General features: G+C 38.0%; 2 protein-coding genes and 1 pseudogene across 3 annotated transcripts in view; 1 reads left to right on the top strand and 2 right to left on the bottom strand.

Moving 5' to 3' along the window:
- The window catches only part of LOC310730028 (inositol-tetrakisphosphate 1-kinase-like), a 5,778-nt pseudogene extending 125 nt beyond the window's left edge, over positions 1–5,653 (bottom strand). Inside the window, exons 1-7 of the transcript XR_014538398.1 lie at positions 5,589–5,653; positions 5,299–5,323; positions 3,980–4,102; positions 2,752–2,869; positions 2,368–2,486; positions 625–824; positions 1–20 (exon numbers count right to left, since the gene is read on the bottom strand). The exon at positions 1–20 is cut by the window's left edge and continues 125 nt beyond it. The product of XR_014538398.1 is annotated as an inositol-tetrakisphosphate 1-kinase-like (transcript). The remainder of the gene's footprint in view (positions 21–624; positions 825–2,367; positions 2,487–2,751; positions 2,870–3,979; positions 4,103–5,298; positions 5,324–5,588) is intronic.
- Positions 5,654–6,661: 1,008 nt separating this feature from the next.
- Positions 6,662–12,477, top strand: psma6l (proteasome 20S subunit alpha 6, like). Its single transcript, XM_083548721.1, has 7 exons — positions 6,662–6,888; positions 8,783–8,877; positions 10,162–10,243; positions 10,389–10,544; positions 10,629–10,807; positions 11,347–11,441; positions 12,136–12,477. The coding sequence occupies exons 1-7, from the start codon at positions 6,813–6,815 to the stop codon at positions 12,191–12,193; spliced, it is 741 nt and encodes a 246-aa protein (XP_083404847.1). The 5' UTR covers positions 6,662–6,812; the 3' UTR covers positions 12,194–12,477.
- Positions 12,478–20,702: 8,225 nt separating this feature from the next.
- Positions 20,703–24,633, bottom strand: otx5 (orthodenticle homolog 5). The gene is made up of 3 exons (XM_083547626.1): positions 24,446–24,633; positions 21,975–22,126; positions 20,703–21,749 (listed from the first exon to the last, which is right to left on the bottom strand). The coding sequence occupies exons 1-3, from the start codon at positions 24,540–24,542 to the stop codon at positions 21,114–21,116; spliced, it is 885 nt and encodes a 294-aa protein (XP_083403752.1). The 5' UTR covers positions 24,543–24,633; the 3' UTR covers positions 20,703–21,113.
- Between the last annotated feature and the right edge of the window lie 98 nt (positions 24,634–24,731).

Raw genomic sequence — 24,731 nt, 5'->3', positions numbered from 1 at the left:
GCATCGTTTCGTCCACCTTTCTAAGACAAAACGCTCACAGTGGTTAAGTTGTATGTTAAATAATTTCAGTTAAAATTACGGGTTACTTAATGCAGTTAGATGGGAACAGGATTTGCCTTCTTTTAAAAGTTTGATTCTGGGTTTTATTTTTGATTTCTGCTAACAAGTATGTTCATCACATGTATGCCTAAATACTGTAAGGTACCAAATAATACGAGGTGAATTGAGACTTTCTCTAAATCAAATCTGACTCTAAAGCCACAAATGCTAACAATTAATTTGACTGATTCTTAGTTTTTTCTTCAGTTTCCAACTCACACCAATTATTTGCCATTGACTGTTGGAAGAAAAACAGAAACCTGGCTTACGGAAACATTACAGAGGAAAATAAAGATTGGAAAAACTTAGATTTGGTTCTCTGTGAAAATACTTTGCTAGTACAGCTATCTTACGTTGCTAATCTGTCAGTAGAACACAACCGTAGCACATAGAATTTAAATCGAATACATGACGTTACACTGATTAGCAATTAACTTGCATTTAATTAGCTAGCTTTCGAAGAGAAGTTAAGAAATACTTGTAAGCCGTGCCTAGAAACAAGTGATGTAGCGTTAATCAGAGTGATGGTAGGTGATTGTAGGGCGTAGTGTACACTCACCGTGGGGTCCAGTGGAGAAGTTTTTGAGCGACGGTCGATCCACGGTGAAGTGTTTCTCGCCCACCACAAACACTTTATGCAGCACGACACCGTGATTCACAAAACTCTGGAGGACACATGGAGGACGAATGTCTCTCAGACCGGACTGACTGAAGATTAGCGACATCTACAACCACAGAATACCCATAAATGCTGGATAAGGTGATTGGGGCCACTTCCAATAGACACAACAGAGTATAGTGAAATACGTGTGGTTACGAACCTTGTGTAAGTGGGATCCATGAAACTGGAAATGGTAGTTAGCCTCATTTCAAGAAGCTTCCCCAAATCACAACATCCCTGGATGATGAGGTGCCAAAAATGCTAATAAAACTACCAGAATTGCTTTATGCAAGAGGTTAGACAAATGTATCTATTCAATAATCCAATCCAACAAATCTAGATTCTTGTGTGTTTTCTATCTCAGCTAGCACTGTTGCCGTCTTTGTTGTAGTTCAATAATTAAAATTACTAGCATTAGCTTGTACTTATATTGGCTAAAACATTCCTAATAACTATTTCTTTTCTTTTTTTTTCTTCTTTTTTATTAGTGGGTTCAAAGTCCAAACAATTTTCTACCAAGAATGCAAACTACTCCTATGAGGAACATAAACAATATTCACTAAATTGACAAATGTTTGTGGACATTGACCATTTTCTTTTGATCAACTCATTCCACATTTAGTTTCAATTTGCTGTTATGATAAACTTTACACTCTTCTGGGCAGATGTTCCACTCGATTTTGCCTCATGTCAGTGGAGCAACTGGAAGGACCCAAAATGCAGGATGCAACGTGAGTATAATTAAACAATGAGTCTTTAACGAATAGAGTAGAGAAAGAAAAAGGCGTCCGTAATTCAAGACTACAGGCAACAGGGTAAAGTAGGAAGAACCAAAATCAGAATCCAGAAACAGTCCTATTTTTCCAAATGCCAGCAAACAGAACAATAAAGGGCAGAAGTGTGCACGCGAACCCGTGAATGGGTGCCGCAAAACCCGGAAGATCCTGACGCCACAAGGATGTGAGTAAAGTCAGGTACTGATGGAGGTGAGAAGTTCTGCGTTCACATTCATCCCAGAAATGTTCAATAGGGTTAAGAGCCCTTAGCAGGACAGGTTTGGGTTTCCTGGTTCAGGTGATCTACCGCATCTAAAGATGTTCTATACAATTGTGTTGTGGGAACAGTTTGGGGAAAAACCACTTATGGATGGAAAACGCCAAGTGCTAATACTTTGGTCATATAGTTTAGCATTGTTTTACTAGCAAGCTTTCTAGTTAGTGTTTGTCTGGACACTTTCTTGTTAATGAACTAAATGTAGTTAATTTACCAAGATTGCTAACAAGTACTATCAAAAGGATACACTTCTTTTACTAGCCAGGGATCACTAGGTAGAAAAGTGGCTAACTTTACTGTTAATTAGACACTGTTGATAGTAATTGTTAATTAATTCAACCAGAAAGCTTCCTACATCTATAAAGTAAATAACGACTGTATATTATTTGTAATTTGCTAATATTATCTTGTTAGCTAGACAAACAATAGCATAATAAATAGCATGTTAGTTTATTTTTAGATGTGGTTTTATAGGGAAACTTTCTCCAGAAAGTTAGCAAGTTTTCTAAAGTATATAAGGAATGAGTGCTTTTACTTGGTTTCTTGTTATTAACTTTCGAGCAAGAAAGCAAGCTGGCTAGTTTCGATTTGTTGTAAACATAAGTAGCTTCATGGATGGCCGATATGTCAGAGGTGTTAATTTCTACATACGGTGGGCAGCAAATAGTCTTTCCTTAATAAAGGGGTGCAAACGTTATTGCGATGGATAGCAACACCTTTAGCAAAATTAGCTATTTAAACATGTATTAATGATGTTCTAGTTGTAGCTACTATACTATTTATTCTATGCTAACTTCTTAGCTGCACTTAGCTGTATGTTACAAGTATACATAACCAACGTAAGGCTTCATTTTGCAAATGGTGTAACTTGTATGTCTAAACTGACTGAGATTTAAGTTGAAGTGTGGGTGTGCATGAAGACGGAGTGTCTGTTAGACCTTGCAGTGTGTTCTGTAGTTTGCTGATGATGCGGTATGAGGTAAATCATTCCAGTAACTGTCTCATGGCTGGCAGTGGATCCAGGAGGACTGTGTGAGGGTGTGTGGTCATGTAAGACTGAAATAAAAATTTATACACACATACACACGATTAACTTTTACAGCCAGACACTTACAAGCATTTACAAACACACCAAAAATGACAGACACTGCTAGCAAGAATCACCTAAACTGTAAAGAATGATATTTTATTGACTCAATCATTGATTACTTTCACTCACTGTTGGGTTTAATTGTTGATTTATACATTAATTGAGTCACAGGCTGAATCTTGGTTTGACAAATTGCTGACACATTTGTTGATTCACCATTAGATTGACTCATTGTATTAACCAATCACTGAGTCTGATTGAGATCCTAAGTGGAAAACTGAGTGTATCTTATTAGATCATTTTTGGGTGAGCATTTGGATTATTATTTGATTATTTACTGGATGATCTAAATAGACAACATAAACAGAGTGAATAGAGGTAGCAAAATTCAATTTAAAATGCAAATATTCAAAATGCAAATGTATTTCTGTATTTAAATTAAAATGTTCTATTACCATATGTGCAAACTTTGATGCAAAATGGAAATAAAATTATATAATTTACATTTGCCATTTCCAACAGCAATTTATGTTTTATAGTTATTAGTTAATATGTAAATTACATACTAATTTGAACGCTTTATAATCTACACAATGTATTACCCAAATTGATTTGATATGTGTAACATGTTCAAGCAGAAATTGTAGCAAATTGATTGTTTAAATAAAAAGTTATTTGTCCTAAAATTCATTCAGACTCACGGTTAGAACACTTAAGATCGCATTTTCATTATAACACCGTGTGATGTTTTAATGCATTGACACTGAAGACTTTCGAAAATGCTTTTTCATTTAACACCCAGTGCAGAACGTATTCAAGGTAATTACATATTTTCATTTAATTTACCTATGGTAATCGAAAATTTGAATTTAAAGGTAGAAATACATTTCCTTTTTTAAATATTACATTGCCATTTTGCTTGGATGTTTAATTTGGATAAACTGATTGGATGTTTTAATTGGATAAACTGATTGGATGTTTTAATTGGATAAACTGATTGGATGGTCTGTTCAGCTTGTGTCCTAACAAGAACCAAAGGTAAAGTGTTGTGTATAAAAGTTGTCTAGCTGTGTTACCTGGAAGTTTTCGAGAAGCTGCTGTGATTGGCTGTCACGTTCTGCCTCTACAATCACATCGGACAGTTTGTGTATGATGATGTCGAATGGGCCCTGAGACTCCATCGGCTGATTTAGGTCTATCTGAGTGGGAAAATAAGTGTGTCTCTGAGATATCAGTGGAATGTACTGCAAACAGGAAACGGAGGATAACGCACCGTATTAATCACGATCTGCTTTCTTCTGTGGTCAATTCTGTTTATTATCTAACACTGAGAAAAAACGGAAGTCATCATAGTGTGTATGTGTCATGATTGTGAGAGTTGTAGAATTGGTGACTGCAGGTGTCTGACAGTAAACACAGGAATGAAAGCAAAGCCACCTGCAATAGACAGAAAAAGAGTAAATGGTTGTGTGTGTGTGTGTGTGTGTGTGTGTGTGTGTGTGTGTGTGTGTGTGTGTGTGTGTGTGTGTAGTGTTATTTGTTTTTTAAGTTTGTCAACCAATAAATAAACAGTTGCTGGTGTCTTGGGGAACCATCCTGACTGACTCTTCTTTTTATTCTTAGACATGAGCACTGACATTATATTCCAGATGTGCCCTCAGGACGATCAGACAACTGACTATGAGTCATTGACTGACTTATTGATTGTCTAATTGTCTGACACATTCATTTGTGCAATGATTAACTCATTGTTTTCCTCAGTGATTAATAGATTTATCCATCAAATACCCCACTGACTGACTCATTATTGGATTCATTGACTGAATAATTGATTAACAATTTTACAGGTTTATTGATTCACTATTTGACTGACTCACTAATGGACTTTTTGACTGGATCACGGGGTTAGTCAATGTTTATCCCAGCGGTCCCCAACCTCTTTTGCGCTACGGACTGTTTTAATGTCGGACAATATTTTCACGGACCAGCCTTTAAGGTGTGTCGGATAAATACTTCTTCTTCTTCTTTCGGCTGCTCCCATTAGGGGGCGCCACAGCGGATCATCCGTCTCCACACCACCCTGTCCTCTACATCTGCCTCTTTCACACCAAGTGTGTCGGATAAATACAACAAAGTAAAATGATACGACCATAAAAACTGGTATTTTCTAAATCTAATAATAAATGTGAATCCACTGTGGGTTTTTTTTTTTCAAAATTGTTTGACTTATAATCTGCCTCATTGTTTATTGAATTTATTAATTACATCATTAACTGAATTCTGAATTCATTCAAAGACTGACTCATTCATTGATCCTTCGGTTGATTGGGTCATAAGTGGACTCATTGATTGAATGATTAAACAACTATATGTATATCGATTAACACAGACTTACCTCGACCACCTCAATACCTCTGAATCTAAAGAAAGACAAAATGATCCCATTATTATCAACATGTCTACTAATGCATGTTCTTCTTTATAATCATATATGATTACCCCTTTATAGTTTATTAGATGTCTATTAAAAAGCTTTGTGTTTAAAATTTAGCTCACACATTTACACACATATCAGGAACAACTTGAGTAAAAAAAAATCTTTTTCAATATTTACATGAAATTAATTGATACTAATTGATGCTCTTTTATCCTGTACAATATTTAATTTACAGAATAGTTTCTCACGCACTCAGGTTCATCCTCCGCCGTTTCTTGACGCTCAGACAGAAGCCCACTCTCCAGCTCGCCATGTTTGGCGCGACCTCCAGACAAACTCCCGAAGGAAAGCAGAAAAAAGGTCTCAAGAGCCTCAAGTGCTGAGGACAAGAGAGGAGGAGCCTAAGGTTTGTTCTAATGCATATTTAAATTGGTTGCGAGTTACAGAACATTAAAATTTTAAAATTTTAAAAATGTAAAAAAGTTTAAATTGCCAGTAATGCGATGTCGCACAAAAATATTAATAAAAGCAACAAACGTTTATTTTAATATTTATGATCCTACCGTGCAGCAGACCAAACTATAAAACCAGCAAAAATACATAAAAAAAACTTACAAATACAAAAAAGAACTTGAGGAGAAGGTTGGGAACAGCCAGTTAATTTACCTTTAAAACTGCATGTCTGATGGTCTGCCATTACAGATGCAAATGGTTGGAGTTAAATATTTTAGTGGAAGAGTCCTGCTGCTGAACTTTCACCAATTGAAAATATTTGGCATATCTTAAAACGAAAAATACGACAATGAAGACCCAGGACTGTTGAGCATTTAGAATACTGTATCAGTCAAGAATGAGACAACATTCCTCTCTCAAAACTCAAGCAACTGGTTTCCTTAGTTGCCAGATGTTTACAAAAGAAAAGATTAAAATAAAGGATGCTACACTGTGGCCAAATTTCTTTAAAACGTGTTGGGGACATCAATTAAAATGTATTTATTTTAGAAAATGATACATTTTTTTAGTTTAATCCTTTGATATTGTTTAGTTTGATGGTAAATAAAGATGGGTTTATCATTGCATTCTGAGTCCCAACTGTTTTGGGTTTGGGATTGTATAATTTTGGGACTTCAGAAGTCTGGACATGATGAAAACTTCAGGAATTAGAAATGCTACTTTTATATCCGCACTTCCTCATAACAGCTCTTCCTTCTATTTGATATGAAAAGTATCTATCTAAAGTACTAACATACTACGTAGTACACACGTGTCACTGTTGGTGTACTGTTTAGTACGGAAGTATGAAAAAAGCCCATTCTGTAACTGGCGCCTAAAAAAGAAAGTGAAAGTAAAAAACACGAAGTTACAGGAAAGCCGCTTTGGGTACAGACGGCTTCAGGATTCCGTTCTCTCAGTGTTTACAGGAATTGGGTGAAATAAATTGTATTATTTTTAATTAAAAGAATTTATCTACAATGTCTCGGGGTTCAAACGCTGGTTTTGATCGCCATATTACCATCTTCTCTCCTGAAGGGCGCTTGTACCAAGTCGGTAAGACCCCTAACACACTACCTGGGGATTATAATATGGTTTATATTTGATTAGATGTGTGTAAATCTTGTTTCTTTAGACAATACATTTTCTCCTGCTTGTGAGTTTTGATTGGATTTTGTTTATCAGGCAGGTGAACACACCTGGGTGTTTAGTGCAAACATAAAATTTCAAGAAACTCAATTTAAATGCACTACAAATCCAGTGCACACGTATTTATAACAATGTATTTATTATTATTTCATAATCTAGAATAATGATCATTAACTCAAGTCTCTTTGACGCTCTATAATGCACTACATGCCTCCAGGTCTGGTCCATTCAAGTACAGTCATGTCATCGTCACATTAGCTAGCCTAGCTTAACTGGTTTAAGGCTAACACACGCAATGTTAGCTTAGCCATCTGGCACTGAACAGCTTGCTAACAAAATGTAACCAGTCTCACTATTTTAGTTTTGTAAGCAATAAGTTATAAATATTGTAAACAAAAAATTGACCAAAAATAGAGAATTTTGGGGAATATGTTTGTTTAGCTCATCTAGCTATAGGCTAACAACACTTTAGCTAAGCTAGCATTGTTTGTATACACATTTTCTTAAAATTTTAACGAATAACTACATCGTTTATTCCACAATTCTCTACATTTTATATAACAACTGTATTTTTTTAGATGAAAAAAAAAAATGGCCAACATAGTAATTACGCTTTTAGGAAAAAGGGTACTGACTTTTGTTTGTGGTACCATTAAACAACTTTTGTATATTTAATATCAAAAATATTTTACCTTAAAAAGTACACTTAGTATACAATTCAAAAGATCGAACCTTTTTTTTTTTAGGTAAACAAAATTCACATTTCAAGGTAAATTGTAGAATTGTACAGGTACCATCCAAGCAACAAGGAAAAACTCTAAGCAGTGTCCTTTTTAAATCCCCGAGATCAGCAGTGGTGGATGAAGTACACAGATCACGTACTTGTAAAAGTAGATCTACACTTGGTTAAATATGACTCCAGTAAAAGTAAAAGTTATCTTATTAAACTTTCACCTGAGTAAAAGTATTTGCTAAGTATGCAAAGTACTATAATTTATTTTAAATTTATTTCTGTTATCATTTTTGTCACTCTTTACCTAATCAACTCAGTTTATGTGAAAAGACTCAAGTGTGACTCTCAGCACACTGATCTAATAATAGAATGATATTAATGACTCAAGCACATTGATTTCTATTCAAACTATAATCAGCCGAAAACTTATACTTAAAAAAAAAAGGACACAGGTGTTGTGGTGAGTTCGAGTCTGGAGTTTCTTCATCATTTATTCTCCTCTAAATTGAACTGATGCTGAACTGTTTGTTGGTGATTAGTAAATACACCAAGCGCCAATAAAAACAGAGCCCTGACTGGTGGCTTTTCTGCATGATGGACCAGTTTTTATCCGCTTATAAATAAAAAAAGATCAACTCATTTCAAAGACTTTGAAATGTAGTAATGTTAAAGTAAAAGTCTCCCCAAAGGGAAACACTTTAGTAAAGTACAGATATAAAAAAAAAGCTACTTAAGTTGTGTAACGAATTACATGTACTTTGTTACTGTCCACCGCTGGAGATCAGTCCGTTGATGTTAGCTAGTTTTGCTAATGTTAGCTGAACCTGCCATTCTTAGTCATTGCAATCATTTAGTGAGCGTAAAGAGAAAAGAAAGACAAAATTAAGCAATAACGTTTCCATCATGGACGCCATCACGTTTTTATTTAGTGCCGTTCTTGCTAACGTGATGTGGTAAGTAGCGTACACTTTTTATCCATTGCACCGTGTGAATGAAAACCTTTTTGATATCCTGTAAATAAATGTATCTTGACATTTAGCTCTGTGTTTTCATGATTTTTCTTTTTAGAGTACGCCTTCAAGGCGATCGCTCAGAGCGGACTGACCTCCGTGGGCATCAGAGGACAAGACTGCGCCATCGTCGTCACGCAGAAGAAAGTGCCGGTGCGTTTCGCTACGACCCACAAGAACCGAACTTCTCATTTATTTAGTTATCAGACATTGAGTAAACATGAGCATGTATTTAGAGACTGATGCGATGGCTTGGAAAATGTGGTGGTGAAGGAAATTTTGATCGCAAAAAGTTTGTATTGCGGATGCAGTAATGTAGGTGTGTGTGTGTGTGTGTGTGTGTGTGTGTGTGTGTGTGTGTGTGTGTGTGTGTGTGTGTGGTACATTTATGGTATTTGGTAGATGCCCTCATTCAGAGCGACTGATTTAAACACCTGAGCAGTTACTGAGGCCTTGAGCATGGTGAAGGGTTTTACTAAAGTGCCCAGCAGTGGCTGGGATTTGAACTCATGACCTTCCGATCAGGAAGTCAAACATCTTAAACACTGAGCATCCACTTCTTTGGTAGCCAAATAAAAATTTTATTAACATTCGTGAACTTCAACAGTTTACATAAAAAAATATTATTTTTTAAATAAATGCCTGCTTGATTACAAAAAAAGTACCTTTTATGAAATTTTTTAAATATAAAATATATATAAAAAAAATTGAATACTTTAAATTAATGCAATACACTTTTTATTATATTGATTAAATTGAGTTATTGATTAAATTGGGACAAATTTAATCGTTAAAATTAAATTGAATAAATGGAAAGATTTAATTCAAATGTTTACATTCGTTAGACCCCATTTGGGTAATACAGATGTGTCAGTGTGTGTGTGTGTGTGTGTGTGTGTGTGTGTGTGTGTGTGTGTGTGTGTGTGTGTGTGTGTGTGTGTGTTTTATATTTAATATTTCATTTTCTAAAGACATGTTCTACTTAACTGTTCTGCTTAACAAATGTCTTCATTCCTTTCATTATTCCTTCACTCCCTCCTTCTAAGAGAAATTCTTGAAGCTGGACATAAAATGCAAAATAATCCATATCGCTAGACTGCTTTAAAAACTTGTGCACTATTTCCACTCGCTACAGATCGTATTTCCGGAGCGAGCAGAGTCGTGTATGGTTTCAAGTTTAATGATAATGAAAAGAAAAGAAAAAACAGTGACACTCTGCTGAAAGTGCAAGGCGGAGAGTAAACAAACTTGAGGTACTCCACTTTGTGAGGGAACTCAGGAAAATGATTGCATTCGGTACTCATGTGCACCGAACCAAAAGCCTTGAACCCAAACTGTTCGGGAATACGTGTGTACCGTTACATTAAATACACATCTACTTTGCCATGAAAGTTCTTGATCATTTGTGTGTGTTATTCCCTCTCCTCTCACGTGCAGGACAAGCTTCTGGATGCTTCTACAGTTACAAACATCTTTCGCCTCACGCCACGCATTGGATGCGTGATGACAGGACATTATGGTGAGGCGCTTCACTTCTCACCTTACACCCACCCTCACACACACACACACACACACACACACCCACCCTCACACACACACACACACACACACACACACACACACACACACACACACACACACACTGACAGTTCTGCGTTCCGTAGCCGACAGCCGCTCTCAGGTGCACCGTGCTCGTGTCGAGGCCGCCGAGTGGAAGTACAAGTTCGGCTATGACATCACGGCAGACATGTTGTGTCGACGCATGGCCGACATCTCACAGGTTTACACGCAAAACGCTGAGATGAGGCCTCTGGGCTGCTGTGAGTTTACTTCCTGTATAATCATGACAATTTCCTGCTTAGCAACATTGCTCCGTACTAAAACGTGTTTCTGGCCTGTGTCAGGTATGATGCTGATCGCTGTGGATCCTCAGCACGGCCCGGTGCTGTATAAATGCGACCCGGCTGGGTATTTCTGCGGTTTTCATGCTACGGCCGTCGGAGCCAAACAGACGGAGGCCAATAGCTACCTGGAGAAGAAAATGAAGAAGAGACCAGAGCTAACGTTTGAGAGGACAGTAGAGGTAGAACAGCATTTATGCTTCGTTTTTATGCAGAGACACAATTTTCCAGTATGTTTGGTTTGGACTTAATGGTAATTGCAGTGTATTTAAAGGTTTGTCTTCATTCCACGATGTTACTGCTTTATTACGCGCATTGTCTCCGAGTACGTGGTGCGAAGACAATGTCTCAAAGGGTTTTGCAATAAACAAATACCTGCTGGGGGCGCTATTCAGAAAGAAAATCACTTCTCAAGCCTGCAAGTCTCATAGTCTGTACGTCTTGTGGTGAATCTGTTTGGTCGTGTCCATTTTTTTTACATTTAATCATATAGCTACATGCTTTATCATTAACCCCTTAGCTAATTTACATACAAGTTGCCTAGCAACATTGATCCAATGTCACGCATCCCCATATTGCAGCCAGAAATATCTTCTGGAACTTGCATACGAAGTCATAACCTCCTGTTTTGTGGATTAGAGTTGGATTATTTACACTTTTAAAGTCCACAGTCGTGTCCTCTGTGTGACCTTGAGTGTTTTGTCCTCCTCCCGTCCTCTAGTTGGCGATCACCTGCCTCTCGTCCGTCTTAGCGATGGACTTCAAGGCCACTGAGTTGGAAGTGGGCGTGGTTAGTAAAGACAATCCCAAATTCAGGTAAAAAGTAAAAACGTGTGGTGCTTCTGCAATAAATATCCCTTCATCTATCTATTCCCCTTTTTCTCTCATTCCTTTTTTTTTCCCTGAATATTTTCTTTTTTGCATCCATCCCTAAAATTTTTTTTTGCTTCTCATGCTACCTTTCTACCTAATCTTTCTTTCTTTCTTTCTTTCTTTCTTTCTTTCTTTCTTTCTTTCTTTCTTTCTTTCTTTCTTTCTTTCTTTCTTTCTTTCTTTCTTTCTCTTCTAATTCTTTTTCTGTCTCTTAATTTTTTTCTTTCTTTCTTTCTTTCTTTCTTTCTTTCTTTCTTTCTTTCTTTCTTTCTTTCTTTCTTTCTTTTGTTCTCTTCTAATTCTTTTTCTGTCTCTTAATTGTTTTCACTTTTTCAATATTAGTTAATTACTTTCTTTTTTTCATTTTTCAGTCACTTTCTTTCTTTCTTTCTTTCTTTCTTTCTTTCTTTCTTTCTTTCTTTCTTTCTTTCTTTCTTTCTTTCTTTCTTTTGTCTACAAAATAAAAATGTGTCCGAATGTGTATGAGTTTCACTAACTCAGTCTCTCTCTCTCTCTCTCTCTCCCTCTCTCTGTCTCTCTCTCTCTCTCTCTCTCTCTCTCTCTCTCTCTCTGTCTCTCTGTCTCTGTCTCTCTCTCTCTCTCTCTCTCTCTCTCTCTCTCTCTCTCTCTCTTTCAGAACTCTAAGTCAGGAGGAGATTGAGACTCGCCTGGTGGCGATAGCTGATAGGGAGTAAATGTGACTGTATAAACCACGCCCTCGGTGGGCGGAGTCACCGCCCAGTGAACACGCTATCATGCTTTAGTACAGCTGTCTTTTATCATAATCATTTTTTCTTACAAGAAACACACACCATGGTTTGGTTGAGTCTCAGATGATGAACATCTTCACTGAGAGGAATTTGATGATGATGATCATGATGATGATATATGTATATCTTTATAGGTATTTTTAGAATAAATTCTACGTTTGACTTGCAGCAAATCCCTAAATAAATCTCAACACCTCAGACCAGCAAAACGATGCAGGGTGCAGTTCTTACTCTGACCACCAGATGGCTCTAAAAACAAACAAAAACCCCATGAGAACGGAAAATGTTTAGTTCCCACTTCCTGAGGTGTTTACTGGAGGCTGAGATGGAACACTGGACCACTGGAGGTGAGGTGATCATGGAGGTTGGTCACTATGGTTATTGTTGGGTTTGTGAAGAACGTAAGCATAAGACAGCAACGCGTACTCCATGATATACACCAGAAAAAATTTTCTGGGGAAACGAGTACGTCATGATAACACAGGGTTTTACGCTGAGATTTCGAGAAAACTTTGTCGTGATAACAACATCTGTTAGGTCAAGAAAATAAAATCGTGATCATGAGAAAGCGTCTACTTATGACGAGATCACAAGAAAATGAATTTGCGATCACGAAAAACAAGAAAGAAAAAATTGGTTATAATGCTTGGCCTCCTAGGATTTCCTTATTCTATAGTTATTTTTTTAATGATTATTAGACAAAATTTAACGAGTCAAAATATGAAAATCTGCCCCACTTTTATCACCCTCAGCACCAGGATGTACCTAGTGACTAGTACCCCATTATAGGGGTACTAGGGGTATTTATTTAGGTATACAAGTAAGTATTTAGTCACAGGAGCCAAATGTTGACACTACACACTATATTACAACCAGTAGCGGGTGGGTGTTGTAGTAGATCAGTGAATAAGACTTTGGAGTTTGGATCCGAAAGTGGTGAGTTTCAGCCTCTAACATGCCAGGATGCCATTTCTGGGCCCCTGAGTGAGGCTCTTAGCTCCATTGCTGCTCAGTCGTATGTTGAGGGCGTTCACCAAATGCAGTAATTTTACAAAAATTATGAAATATACATTTAATTTCTGCCGTTAAAAATCTTATGTGTGTGTGTGTGTGTGTGTGTGCGTGCGTGCGTGTGTGTGTGTGTGTGTGTGTGTGTGTGTGTGTGTGTGTGTGTAGTGTTAGGTATGCATTTCCTTATTTTCCTCATGCAAGTTCACCTTCTCCAAGGTTTGCCTGTGTGTGTGTGTGTGTGTGTGTGTGTGTGTGTGTGTGTGTGTGTGGAGCAGGATTACCGGCATGCCGTCTGTCTGCTTTTGCAAAACGCTGACCAACAGAACGCAGATTAATCGAAGAGAGAGAGAGAGAGAGAGAGTGAGAGAGTGTAGAAAAAAAGGGCAGATGTCTGGGGGGGGGGGGGAGGGTAGACGGACGGACAATAAGCTTAAAGCCTTGCCATTCATATATATATATATATAAATGTGTGTGTGTGTGTGTGTGTGTGTGTGTGTGTGTGTGTGTGTGTGTGTGTGTGTGTGTGTGTGTTTTACAAGTATGACAACTCCATTGAAATCTGCATTACTACATTTTGTTTTGAGACAGACAAACAGACAAGCAGGGAGGAAGAGATGAGAGACGGGCTAGAAAGTGTGTGTGTGTGTGTGTGTGTGTGTGTGTGTGTGTGTGTGCATGTGTGTGCGTGCGTGTGTGGGAGGGAGATTAGTGAAGCCTGGTGATTAGTACAGCATAGTGCACAGAGGGATTAACCTTGTTCAGCCACGAGCTCAACCTGCAGGTCTGCAGTCATGCCGCAACACACACACACACACACACACACACACACACACACACACACACACACACACACACACACACAATGGTACCAGTCAGGGACAAAGGCTTTGTCAGGACACCCCTCATAAACACTTGCTGGTTGGTACACGTGGGTGGTCATACATTTTTTTATATTTTTAGTTTTCATCTAAAATCTAAAATCCCTGTGTAACTGTATTCGCTATTGTGATTTGTGGTTCCAGTGGTGAACGAAGTACACTAACCATGTAGTTAAAGTAGAGATACACTCAGTAAAATATGTACATGTAAAAGTGCTTCATTTAAACATTCACTTAAGTAAAACTACAAAAGTTGCCTTCATACGTACTCAGGTATCCAAAGTACTGTGATTTATCATGGCTATAATGTTCCTGTTACCACGGTTTGTTTCTTTCAAAAACTGTTCCTCACAAACATGGAGGCACACAATTAAATTGAATGTCTTTGGATGCAGTAGCATTGAATTTCCCTTTACTTGAATTAGGAGACCCAAACCTGTTCCAGCAACACAATGCTCCTATGCTCAAAGCCATGAAGATCTACTTTACATGGGGTGGAGTGGAAGATCTCCTGCTTTAGAGCTCCAACCCTATTGAACACCTTTGGGATGAATTTTTACAGCACCCCAGGCCTCCTAACATCACCTAAATCAGTAGCTAACACTCTTGTGGATAATTTAAATCTCACACATCTCCACAAAAATCTAGTGGAACATCTTTCCAGAAGAGGGGACATTATTATAACAGCAAACGATGACTCAAGGTGGTCTCACGGTCCAGTTTATACTTCTTCTCCTTCTTGTTCTTTCGGTTTCTCCCATTAGGGGGCGCCACAGCGGCTCATCCGTCTCCATACCCCGCTGTCTTCTACATCTGCCTCTTTCAAACCAACTACCTCCATGTCTTCTCTCACCACATCCATAAACCATGGTTATACAATCCGTTGTTTATATCGTGTATCAACATTGTGTTTTTACATACAGACAAAATTGTTAAGAACCTCAGGAATGGACAGTTTCAGGAAAATCGATGAGTGAAAATGGTCATGAAGTAGAAGACACTTGGCAAACAATTCAATTCAATTCAATTCATTTTTATTTGTATAGCGCTTTTAACAATGAACATTGTCTCAAAGCAGCTTTACACAGATAATGCGGTGATTAAAAATGAATATGTTCTTTATGAGTAAGTTTGTCCCTGATGAGCGAGCCGGTGGCGACTGGCGACTGTGGCAAGGAAAAACTCCCCGAGATGGCATAAGGAAGAAACCTTGAGAGGAACCAGACTCAAGAGGGAACCCATCCTCATCTGGGTTACACCGAATGTCCATTTGTGGCGGGTATACAATGTTGCGGGGTGCAGTGATGATGATCAAAAGCGAAGTGTATTTCTGAGGCAGGCCTGGATGAAGTGGGAAGATCCACGGGGGGGAGAGGGGCAGGAACAGTGGTCACTGGAGCCTCAGGAGCATGTTTAACTCGACCGAGAGAGAGAGAGAGAGAGAGAGAGAGAGAGAGAGAGAGAGAAGAGGGTGACAGGAAGAGAAGGATATGGATTATTAAGTGTACCTATTGTTGCATGAGAGTTAAAGTCACTGTGCAGTTTGGACTCCGGCAAGACTCGCTATAGCAGCATAACTAAAAGGGAGAACCAGAAGGCAACACAGACATGAGGGATCTCTGGGATAAGAGACGGCCCACCACACCACCATCAACAAACCTGAGTGAACATGTGAATGTGAGGGGACGACAGCATACAAATATCCCAGTTCACCAAACACTCTATATCCATGATCCCTCCAGATCTGAGCCTTTACCTGAGAAAAAATCTACTGATTAAAGGCTTGACTGAATAAATATGTTTTCAACCTCGACTTGAACACTGAGACTGTGTCTGAGTCCTGAACACTGATAGGAAGGCTGTTCCATAACTGCGGGGCTTTATAAGAGAAAGATCTGCCCCCTGCTGTAATCTTCATTATTGGAGGAACCAACAGATAGCCTGCACCTTTTGATCTAAGTAGGCGTGGAGGATCATACTGGTACAGAAGTTCACTCAGATACGGTGGTGCGAGACCATTAAGTGCTTTATATGTCAGTAGTAAAATTTTATAATCAATGCGATTATAAAATGTGAAGACAATGAAGTCATGATATCTTTATCCGTTTTAGCGTGATACGAAATCTTCACTAAAGATCTGAGGTGCCACCACACAGAAACTGGCACTGGATCAAAACTATTCACTATAAAAAAAAAAAGACTTATTGTTGCTCAAGTCCAAACCCCTTTTGACCTTCAGTTCTGAAAAAATTGACAAATAAACATGTTGTTTCTGAAACTCTGCCCGACCCCCTGCAAGATGTACCCTGACAGAGTGCACCGATTGGACGAAATGGCCTGGATTAGAGTGTGTTTTTTCTGTCCGTTGCTACGTCTATTCCATATCATGTGACCCATTACATCACAGGATTGAGGTCATTGCTGGATTAGAACGATAAGATTGAAAGTGAGGAATGGAGGGAGGGCGAATAGAGAGATGGGAAAGCTATTAGGGAAATAAAAACAGAAAAATAGAGGGAGGGAAAAGTGCACGAGGTGGAGGAAAAGTATGGACCCATGTTAGAAGGGTATTGATTTGTGCTAATCGAATTTATATATAGTATTATTAAAAGTCACCCAAGTTCTTGTTGAGTTCTTCTGCAATTTTGCTTGTCTTCTTGCTCCAGAATAATTTCACCTTCATCTATGTTGCTCCCTCCTTTCTTTACTCCACTGATTCCTGAATAAAATAATGGCACATTAGAAATTGCAAGGTATTTCCAGAATCTCTAGAGTTGTTTCAGACTCCAAATCTGCCTGCAAATCAACACCAGCTAATCATTACAGAATCTTTTGTAACCACAGCTGTGTGTACAACATTTAAAAAACATCTTCAGAACCATTCCCGCTAAAGAGAAACCAGAACCAGCTTCTTCTGGATTCATTATTTTAAGCCTTAACCCCGAATTAGTATCTCCTGGAAATCAGCATTTTCTGGATATCTTAATTAAAAACAACATGCTAAAAATTAGCACGAGAAAGTCTATACAACAAATCACCTAAATCAACTCCAAACGTTTATTAAGTCACCTCCAATAACTCCAGAGTAAATACAGATCATCTCCAGAATCTCTAGAGCAACTCTGGGGTGTCTCACAACAATCCAGAGCAAGTTTTCAAGGAAATAAACCTACACTTCTAGAATCCTGAATAACATCAAAAACTTCTCACCCTCTAAAGCTACTTCACATCATCTTTGAAATATCTAGATCATGGCTGGGTGTTCATATCACTTAATTTCCAGAATCTCCAGAACAGTGGTTACTTGCTGGAAGTCTGAAATCTTGACATTCGTTCCATGCACATTTTTTATTTTTTTTTCTGAACAAGGTATCAAGAACATCAACTCCACAATCTCTAGAGAATTTCCAGATCATCTTGAAAATCTCCAGAAATGTTTTTGGACATTAAAGACCCCAAAACAACCTGGGATCATCTGCAGAATTTATAGAAATTTTAAGACCAGTATATCTAAAGTATTTCTGGAATACTGCTTCAAGTCCTGCTTGACCTCTTTTCTTTAATGACTAAAAAAATCTCAAGAACAGAACTTTTCAATTCTCTTATTATGTAGAATAGCTTGAATTTTCAGATTTAGAGAATCTCCAGAGCATCGATAGAACACTCTCAAGACCATTTTAGGGCTACTTCAGATCATCTTCAGAATCTTTATATAATGCCCCTGAAAAGTTTCAGAATGCCCACAGTAGATTTCGAATAGCCCAAATCATATCCAGGAGAAGCTAGAAAATCTCCACATCATCCATTGAGTTTTCAGAGCAGTTTTCTGGCATCCAAAGGACCACTTCAGATCATATCTGAAAACCACCTAGCGTATACAATATCTAGATTTGATCATTTTAAAGGCATTTTAAAGCTTATGGTCATTTCAAGAATTTCAAGAAGTTGCCCAGCATTTCTTGACCTAATGATGCTTCACATCATCTCCGGTGCTGTTTGAAATTATAATCAGGATATAAAGTCTTTGTGAAGCAACTTTAGATCATTATCTAGATCAGCTCTAGAGCAGAGAGTGATAGGGAAGCTACATAAATGGGAAATGTATTTCCTAATTTAAAAAATGGAGACAAAGATGGAGACAAAGACTTGAAGAAAAGGACTTTAATTTGCAAGGCTGGGAGATAGACAGTGAAAGAGAGAGAGAGAGAGAGAGAGAGAGAGAGAGAGAGAGAGAGAGAGAGAGAGAGAGAGAGAGAGAGAGAGTAATCTTGACTGATTCAATTAGAGAAGTGATGAGGGAAGGACACTAAGAGGATTGGAACTGTCTTTAAATTAGATCTGTATAAATAACACAGTGCAAAAGACAAGACTGTTAGAAAAAGACAGTAATTCCTAAAAACTTTATGTTATAACAAGTTACTGTTTATTCTTGTTCAATCAGGAGTTCTTCATCTGGTTCTCCTCTCATTACTTCATGTGTACTTGTGGTAGCATAGTGGACTTATTGTCTGAAGGTTGCTTCAGTGGTTTTGCACTAGAGCTCCATGGTGAATATAGATCACTAGCTTTAATATACAAATTAAAATCACTTCTCAGTTATAATTCTGCTGTAAACTTTAGCCCACACCAAATTACTGGATCCAGTTTTGGTCCTAAATGACACCAAACTACGAATGGACATTGTAAGATAACAGAGTAACGTAAGTTGTAAGCTAAGTTTGTCTCTAATAATTAAGCCAGAGATGATGTTGGTAAAAAGAAATTTCACAGACAATCCTTAAAAGGAACCAGACTCAAACCCATCCATCTGATGTCCAGTCGTGATAGTTTCATCATTAATGAAGTTATTAAATGTTCACTGATGGACCCTTGAAGACAAAAGTGTTGATGGAACTGAATCAGTAATCGATCAAAGCAAAACTGTTCATATTAATGTGAATCCAAAGTCAGTAAGCTCAAGGGTTTATGTGGAACCATCTTAAGCATCAAGTGGCTTCTGGATGATGAGAAAGGAGAAGAATAGAGAGATTGTGAAATTTCTGCCCATTCCATCCATGATGTCTAACTGGGCTCCTTGTTCATTATTTATTTATTTTATTTAGATATCCTTTATTCTGATGAGAAAAGGGAATGGGAGAAATTAGTCTCTCTCTCTCTCTCTCTCTCTCTCTCTCTCTCTCTCTCTCTCTCTCTCTCTTTCTCTTTCTCTCTCTCTCTATCTCTCTCTCTCTCTCTCCCTCTCTCCCTCTCTCTCTCTCTCCCTCTCTCCCCCTCTCTCTCTCTCCCTCTCTCTCTCTCCCTGGTCAAGAAGATAGGACTCGTTTGAAAACTCTCAGGGATTAGGATGAAAATGAATCATATTTTAATCCGTTTGTGTGCCCACTGCTTCCATTCAGTCATATGCTACATGCTATCTATCTATCTATCTATCTATCTATCTATCTATCTATCTATCTATCTATCTATCTATCTATCTATCTGTCTGTCTGTCTGTCTGTCTGTCTGTCTGTCTGTCTGTCTGTCTGTCTGTCTGTCTGTCTGTCCGTCTGTCTCCCTATTTGCTGTTACAATAAGCTCCACACTTCTGGGAAGATGTTCCACAAAATTTGTGGAGATTTTGTGAGTTTCAGCCAAAATCAGGTAGTGATGTAGGTGAGGTGAGGATGTTCCTGGGGTGCAGTCAGCCTTCACATTCATCCCAATTGGATTGGAGCTCAATAGCAGGATTCTACCACCCCAACCCATGTCAAGCAGATCTTCATGGGTCTCCTAGTGAATTAAAAATGTCATGCTCCATAAACCTCCTAAACAACTGTACACCTCTGAGTTTGTGGGGATTTTTTGGAGAAGAACCACATACACCTGGAAAAATCAGGTCCTAATTTTTTTGTCCATATGATGTGAGTAATCATGGGTAAAGATCTCAACACGAACATCAGTGAAACAATCAATAATTCTTTTATTAGAACTTTATTTAACGTTTCTAAACGAACAAACGATCATAATTCTGTTGGAAAAGGCCAAACACAAAGAGCGAAGAAAAACAAGGAAGAACAGCAAATGCAGAGGATCAAAATAGTAAAAACGATTCATTTAGAGCTTTCAGACGCACAACCAGGACACCGTTACGTTTACAGGTTAACCCCTGAGTTTGAAAAAAACTAAAATCTAAGATCAATAATGAAAAAGTTGGCAGCTTTCTAAACATCTACTCAAAACTATTATATTAAACGATTCGCCATTTTCAAGTACAATTGAAGAGAAGCGACAAAAACAATAACACAAACACACCAAAACAAAAAAAAAGAATGAATCTTTACACAACAGGTGGATATAATTCACAGACGAAGCACAATTCAACAATTCACAAATGCGGTGAAAACACCGACATCATTACATTTACGAAGAAAAAGAAAAGCTCAACGAATAAAACTTGAATTTATACGGTTGGATGATATTTTTAGATATAAATTAAGCAGAAAATTGAGATGTTCAATGTACAATCAAGTCAATCAAATGTAAAATTTAGCTGAATCTTTTATTATAATTTTTAATGCAGTTGTAATTTTGATCCTGAAAAATGATCGGATTTCGGAAAACATTCCACGTAACAATACTAACGAGCATTTAGATAACATAAATAAACTTGTAAATCTGCTACGCAACACTTTACTTACATTTAACTGAATTCAGCGTACGATTCGGATCAGACGAATCCGTACGTTTTTGTGAAATTTAGCTGAAAATATCGGCTTTAACATGTTTTCTGAAGTTTGAGCAGATCGTTTTAAAGATATCTGACTTGCAATTTAACTACGGACATTTTTGTGTCGTTTCCTGTATTGAGCGTCTGGAAAACAAGGGAATCATGTCATGTAATATGTTATATAAAAGCCACAACTAGAAACATTTTGAGCTTGTCCGAAATTCCCTCCGTGACTCCACCCCCTTTCCGTCTATAACACCTGGAACTTCCAGGAATTCTGGTCCTTGTAATCCAGGCAATCCGCTGCACCGAAGTTAAGCTTCCAAGCCATTTGCTCTTTATTGTAGTCCAGACAATCGATGGTGCTGAAACCGAGGGAGGCGGGGCCATAACCTTGCGTGACCTGCGACTGGCCAAGAGCCATGGAGGAGGAGGAGCCTATAGGGCTAAGTGGGCCACTCCCAGTGGCTGAGAGTGGTGCGTGCATCGGGGAAAGGTACGAGCTGCAGTCTAGGCCGCTGAAATAAGACGAGGAAGTAGCGTAGGCCGGGGCGTAGGCCGGAGTCTGAGCGTACGTCATGGCGTAGGCCGTTTTACTCGACACACAGAGCGGATCACCCAATGGCGAGACGGACGCAGGGCTCCAGATAGAGACGCTCGCGTTGGGATTTGTGCCAGTTGAGCTTGGAGTGATGGCTGAAGGTGGGGCAGGAGGGGGCGGAGCCACTGGACTGTAGGGCGGGTTAGCAGTAATGTTAGCATTAGCTGGGTCAGAGGTCGTCTCTCGGGCAGGGGATGATTTCTTTTTGGGGGGCCGAGGTTTCGGCTGTCCGCTGCTCTGTTGCTGTTGCTGCCGGCATTTAGCACGACGGTTTTTGAACCAGACCTAAAAAAAAAAACATCAATTTTAATTACCGACAAACATTTGATTCTTTTTCCATAACAACACATACAGCGCAGGTATTACTCCAACTCTTAAAACGAATGATGTCATACTTTGTTCCTGCTCGGTTGAACTAGACAATTCACCAGCCAATCAGAATGCAGAATGTAATGGCGACATTGTTGGATAAGTAACATTGCACATTTTCACATGAATTTTGTTTGTCACCTGAACTCTGGACTCGGGCAGGTTGATTTTCAGCGCCACCTCCTCACGCATGAAGATGTCGGGATAGCGGGTTTTAGCGAACAGAGCCTCGAGCACATCGAGCTGCGCACGTGTGAACGTGGTTCTCTCACGCCGCTGCTTCCGGGGTGTGTCTGCAAAACAAACAAACATTTTCTTATTTTATACTTTTTATATGCTTTTAATAAACTTAGACACACAAACAAACATCAAAACCACTTTTACGTGGGTGTTTACTTTGTAAAAAAACTCAAGTAAAAGTGTATTTTTATTTTTTTCTATTTATTACTGCTGATTGTACATGTATGTGGTCCAGTATGTGGTTCTTCCCCAAGCTGTTACCACAAACATGGAGGCACACAATTGTACAGGGTGTCTTTGGATGCGATAACATAAAAATGAAACATAAAAAACTTGAGCAAGCAGACCCAAAGCTGCTCCGGCACGACAATGCCCTTGAGCACAAAGCCAGCTCGATGAAGAGATGCTTTAAAAAGGTTGGAGTGGAAGATCTCCTGCTTTAGAGCTACAACCCTATTTAACACCTTTGGGATGAATGTGAACGCTGACTGCACCCAAGGAACCTCCTCACCTCCTCACCTACATTAGTACCTGACTGTAGTAATACCCTTGTGGCTCCAAAGATCTAGAGGAACATCTTAATAGTGGAGATTATAATTAGAGGAAAGGGAACTAAATGTGGAATTGGATTTCAAAAAGCATACAACAGTCTTATGCTCAGGTGTCCATAAACTTTTGGAAATATAATGTATGTTGGTATTTCATTTTGTAGCAGCAGCATTAGCAATAGCATGATTCAAATTCAATAAAATAAAAAAAAACTCGATTAACTCTATTAGGTATCGTGACTGCAATAACAGTGAACTTATGCGAATGAAATTCCAAACAAACTGAAACGAAACAAAAAACCCAACAAAAAACAAACATTACCAAACGAAACCAAATGAATACAAACAATGCCAAACCATAACAAACAAAACAAAACAAAAAAACCCAAACAATACCAAACTATTACAAACAAAACAAAAAAAAAAACCCAAACAATACCAAATTATAACAAAAAAACCAACCAAACAAACAAAAAAAACCCAATACCAAACAAAAACAAACAAAAGAGGGATTATTTTATTTTTAAAAACATGACTTTTGCATATGGAAAGGTATGCAAAAATATTACTAAACAGTCATATTAATCTGGTTATTACTTTAAAACAATTAGCAGCAGAAAACAAACAAACAAACAAACAAACAAACAAACAAACAAAAACCCATTCATGAATATTACAGTATTTTAATTGATGCTAATTACATCTCTCACGAATAAAACCCAATAATAATAATAATAATAATAATAATAATAATAATAATTGTCAGGATAATAGACTTCACTTCCCAGCACACCTTTCGGCACCATGTTCACCTGATTGAACGCTAATTAGCGCTTGTATTTATGCGCATGCGCACACGGTACGGTTTAATCTCTCGTTTGTCTGTTTCGCCGAAGTTCAGATCTCGTGATTAGATTTATACACTGGTGTTTTTGGCTGTTTGTGTCTGTAGTATTGAGGGTTCGGTTCGGTTCGGTTCGGTTTGGGTTCCACGGTATTTCTATTGATTTCAGCACCTGCTTCCGCGTCCCACGTCATCACGTGACCAGTACAACAATCACTACTAATACTACTACTTCTACTAAACATCTGGAATAAAGTACCACCACGTCATATTTAAAGGCAGGATTGTTTGGTGGCTGTTTCGTTTTATGACGTTATTTATTGTTCTTTTCCAGACAAACTCCTCGCGCTACTACAGCATGTTGTAGTTTACCTGACACTGTGTTGGTATTTTTATAAATAATTAAATAATTATTTCTATTTTAATGTTCATTTTGTGTCAGGTTCTTTGAGGAACCAAAAAATATATCTTGTTAAAATATAAATAGTTTTTTTGGTGCCGTTAAAACAATTCTTGAAGAATGACAGATGTTTCTCTCTAAAAGGTTCTGAATTAAAGTACAAACAAGCAAATAAAACTAAATACACAATACCTTCTTATTGACTACTGCATATTTTTTTATTTTAACGAAATCTTAAGTACAGGTTGGTTATTTATCATTGTTTACATCACCTGCATTTTTTTTATATAAATTCTATGTACAAGATAAATTCACAACGCAGGAGTTTTTTGTTTTTGTTTTTTTTTGGTTAAATTCTGGATCATTCGAACAAACCAGGAACATTTCAAATATTTATCAGGACCAGATCATTCCTGAAAACGAGTCAAACCTCTTTTAGATTCATTACAGAATCATTTGAGGGCATCAGTTCATAATATAGCAGCTCTTTTGTGAATATTAATAATAATAATAATAATAATAATAAGAAGAAGAAGAAGAAGAAGAAGAAAGAAGAAGAATTGAGTAGATCATCACTCACTCTGGTAGCCGACGGTGGTGTGGAGAAGGTCCATGCCCGGGCCGGACAGTGTTAACCCGTTCACTGCGTAATGAGGCTGCTTAATGTAGGACATCATGCCTGCACTGGCTTTAATCTCTCTCTCTCTCTCTCTCTCTCTCTCTCTCTCTCTCTCTCTCTCTCTCTCTCTCTCTCTCTCTCTCTCGTTAACTATAAAAATGAAACAGTTTTAGACTTCTTACTTCAATGAATATGTTTTTCTATCACAAACGCTCCCTGGGGTAAAAAGTCTCTTTCTCTCTCTCTC

This window comes from Silurus aristotelis (genome assembly GCF_946808225.1).
Source record: "Silurus aristotelis genome assembly, chromosome: 8".
Classification (NCBI taxonomy): domain Eukaryota; kingdom Metazoa; phylum Chordata; class Actinopteri; order Siluriformes; family Siluridae; genus Silurus; species Silurus aristotelis.
This window is presented reverse-complemented; position numbering and strand designations above follow the sequence as displayed.

Excerpts from the sequence above, each read along its gene's own strand:
- psma6l (XM_083548721.1), top strand. The coding sequence starts at position 6,813 with ATGTCTCGGGGTTCAAACGCTGGTTTTGATCGCCATATTACCATCTTC. Across the intron at positions 10,545-10,628 it reads GATGAGGCCTCTGGGCTGCT|GTATGATGCTGATCGCTGTG; the intron begins GTGAGTTTACTT and ends GGCCTGTGTCAG. Across the intron at positions 10,808-11,346 it reads CGTTTGAGAGGACAGTAGAG|TTGGCGATCACCTGCCTCTC; the intron begins GTAGAACAGCAT and ends CCCGTCCTCTAG.
- otx5 (XM_083547626.1), bottom strand. The coding sequence starts at position 24,542 with ATGATGTCCTACATTAAGCAGCCTCATTACGCAGTGAACGGGTTAACA. Across the intron at positions 22,127-24,445 it reads CACCACCGTCGGCTACCAGA|ACACACCCCGGAAGCAGCGG; the intron begins GTGAGTGATGAT and ends TTTGTTTTGCAG. Across the intron at positions 21,750-21,974 it reads TGCCCGAGTCCAGAGTTCAG|GTCTGGTTCAAAAACCGTCG; the intron begins GTGACAAACAAA and ends TTTTTTTTTTAG.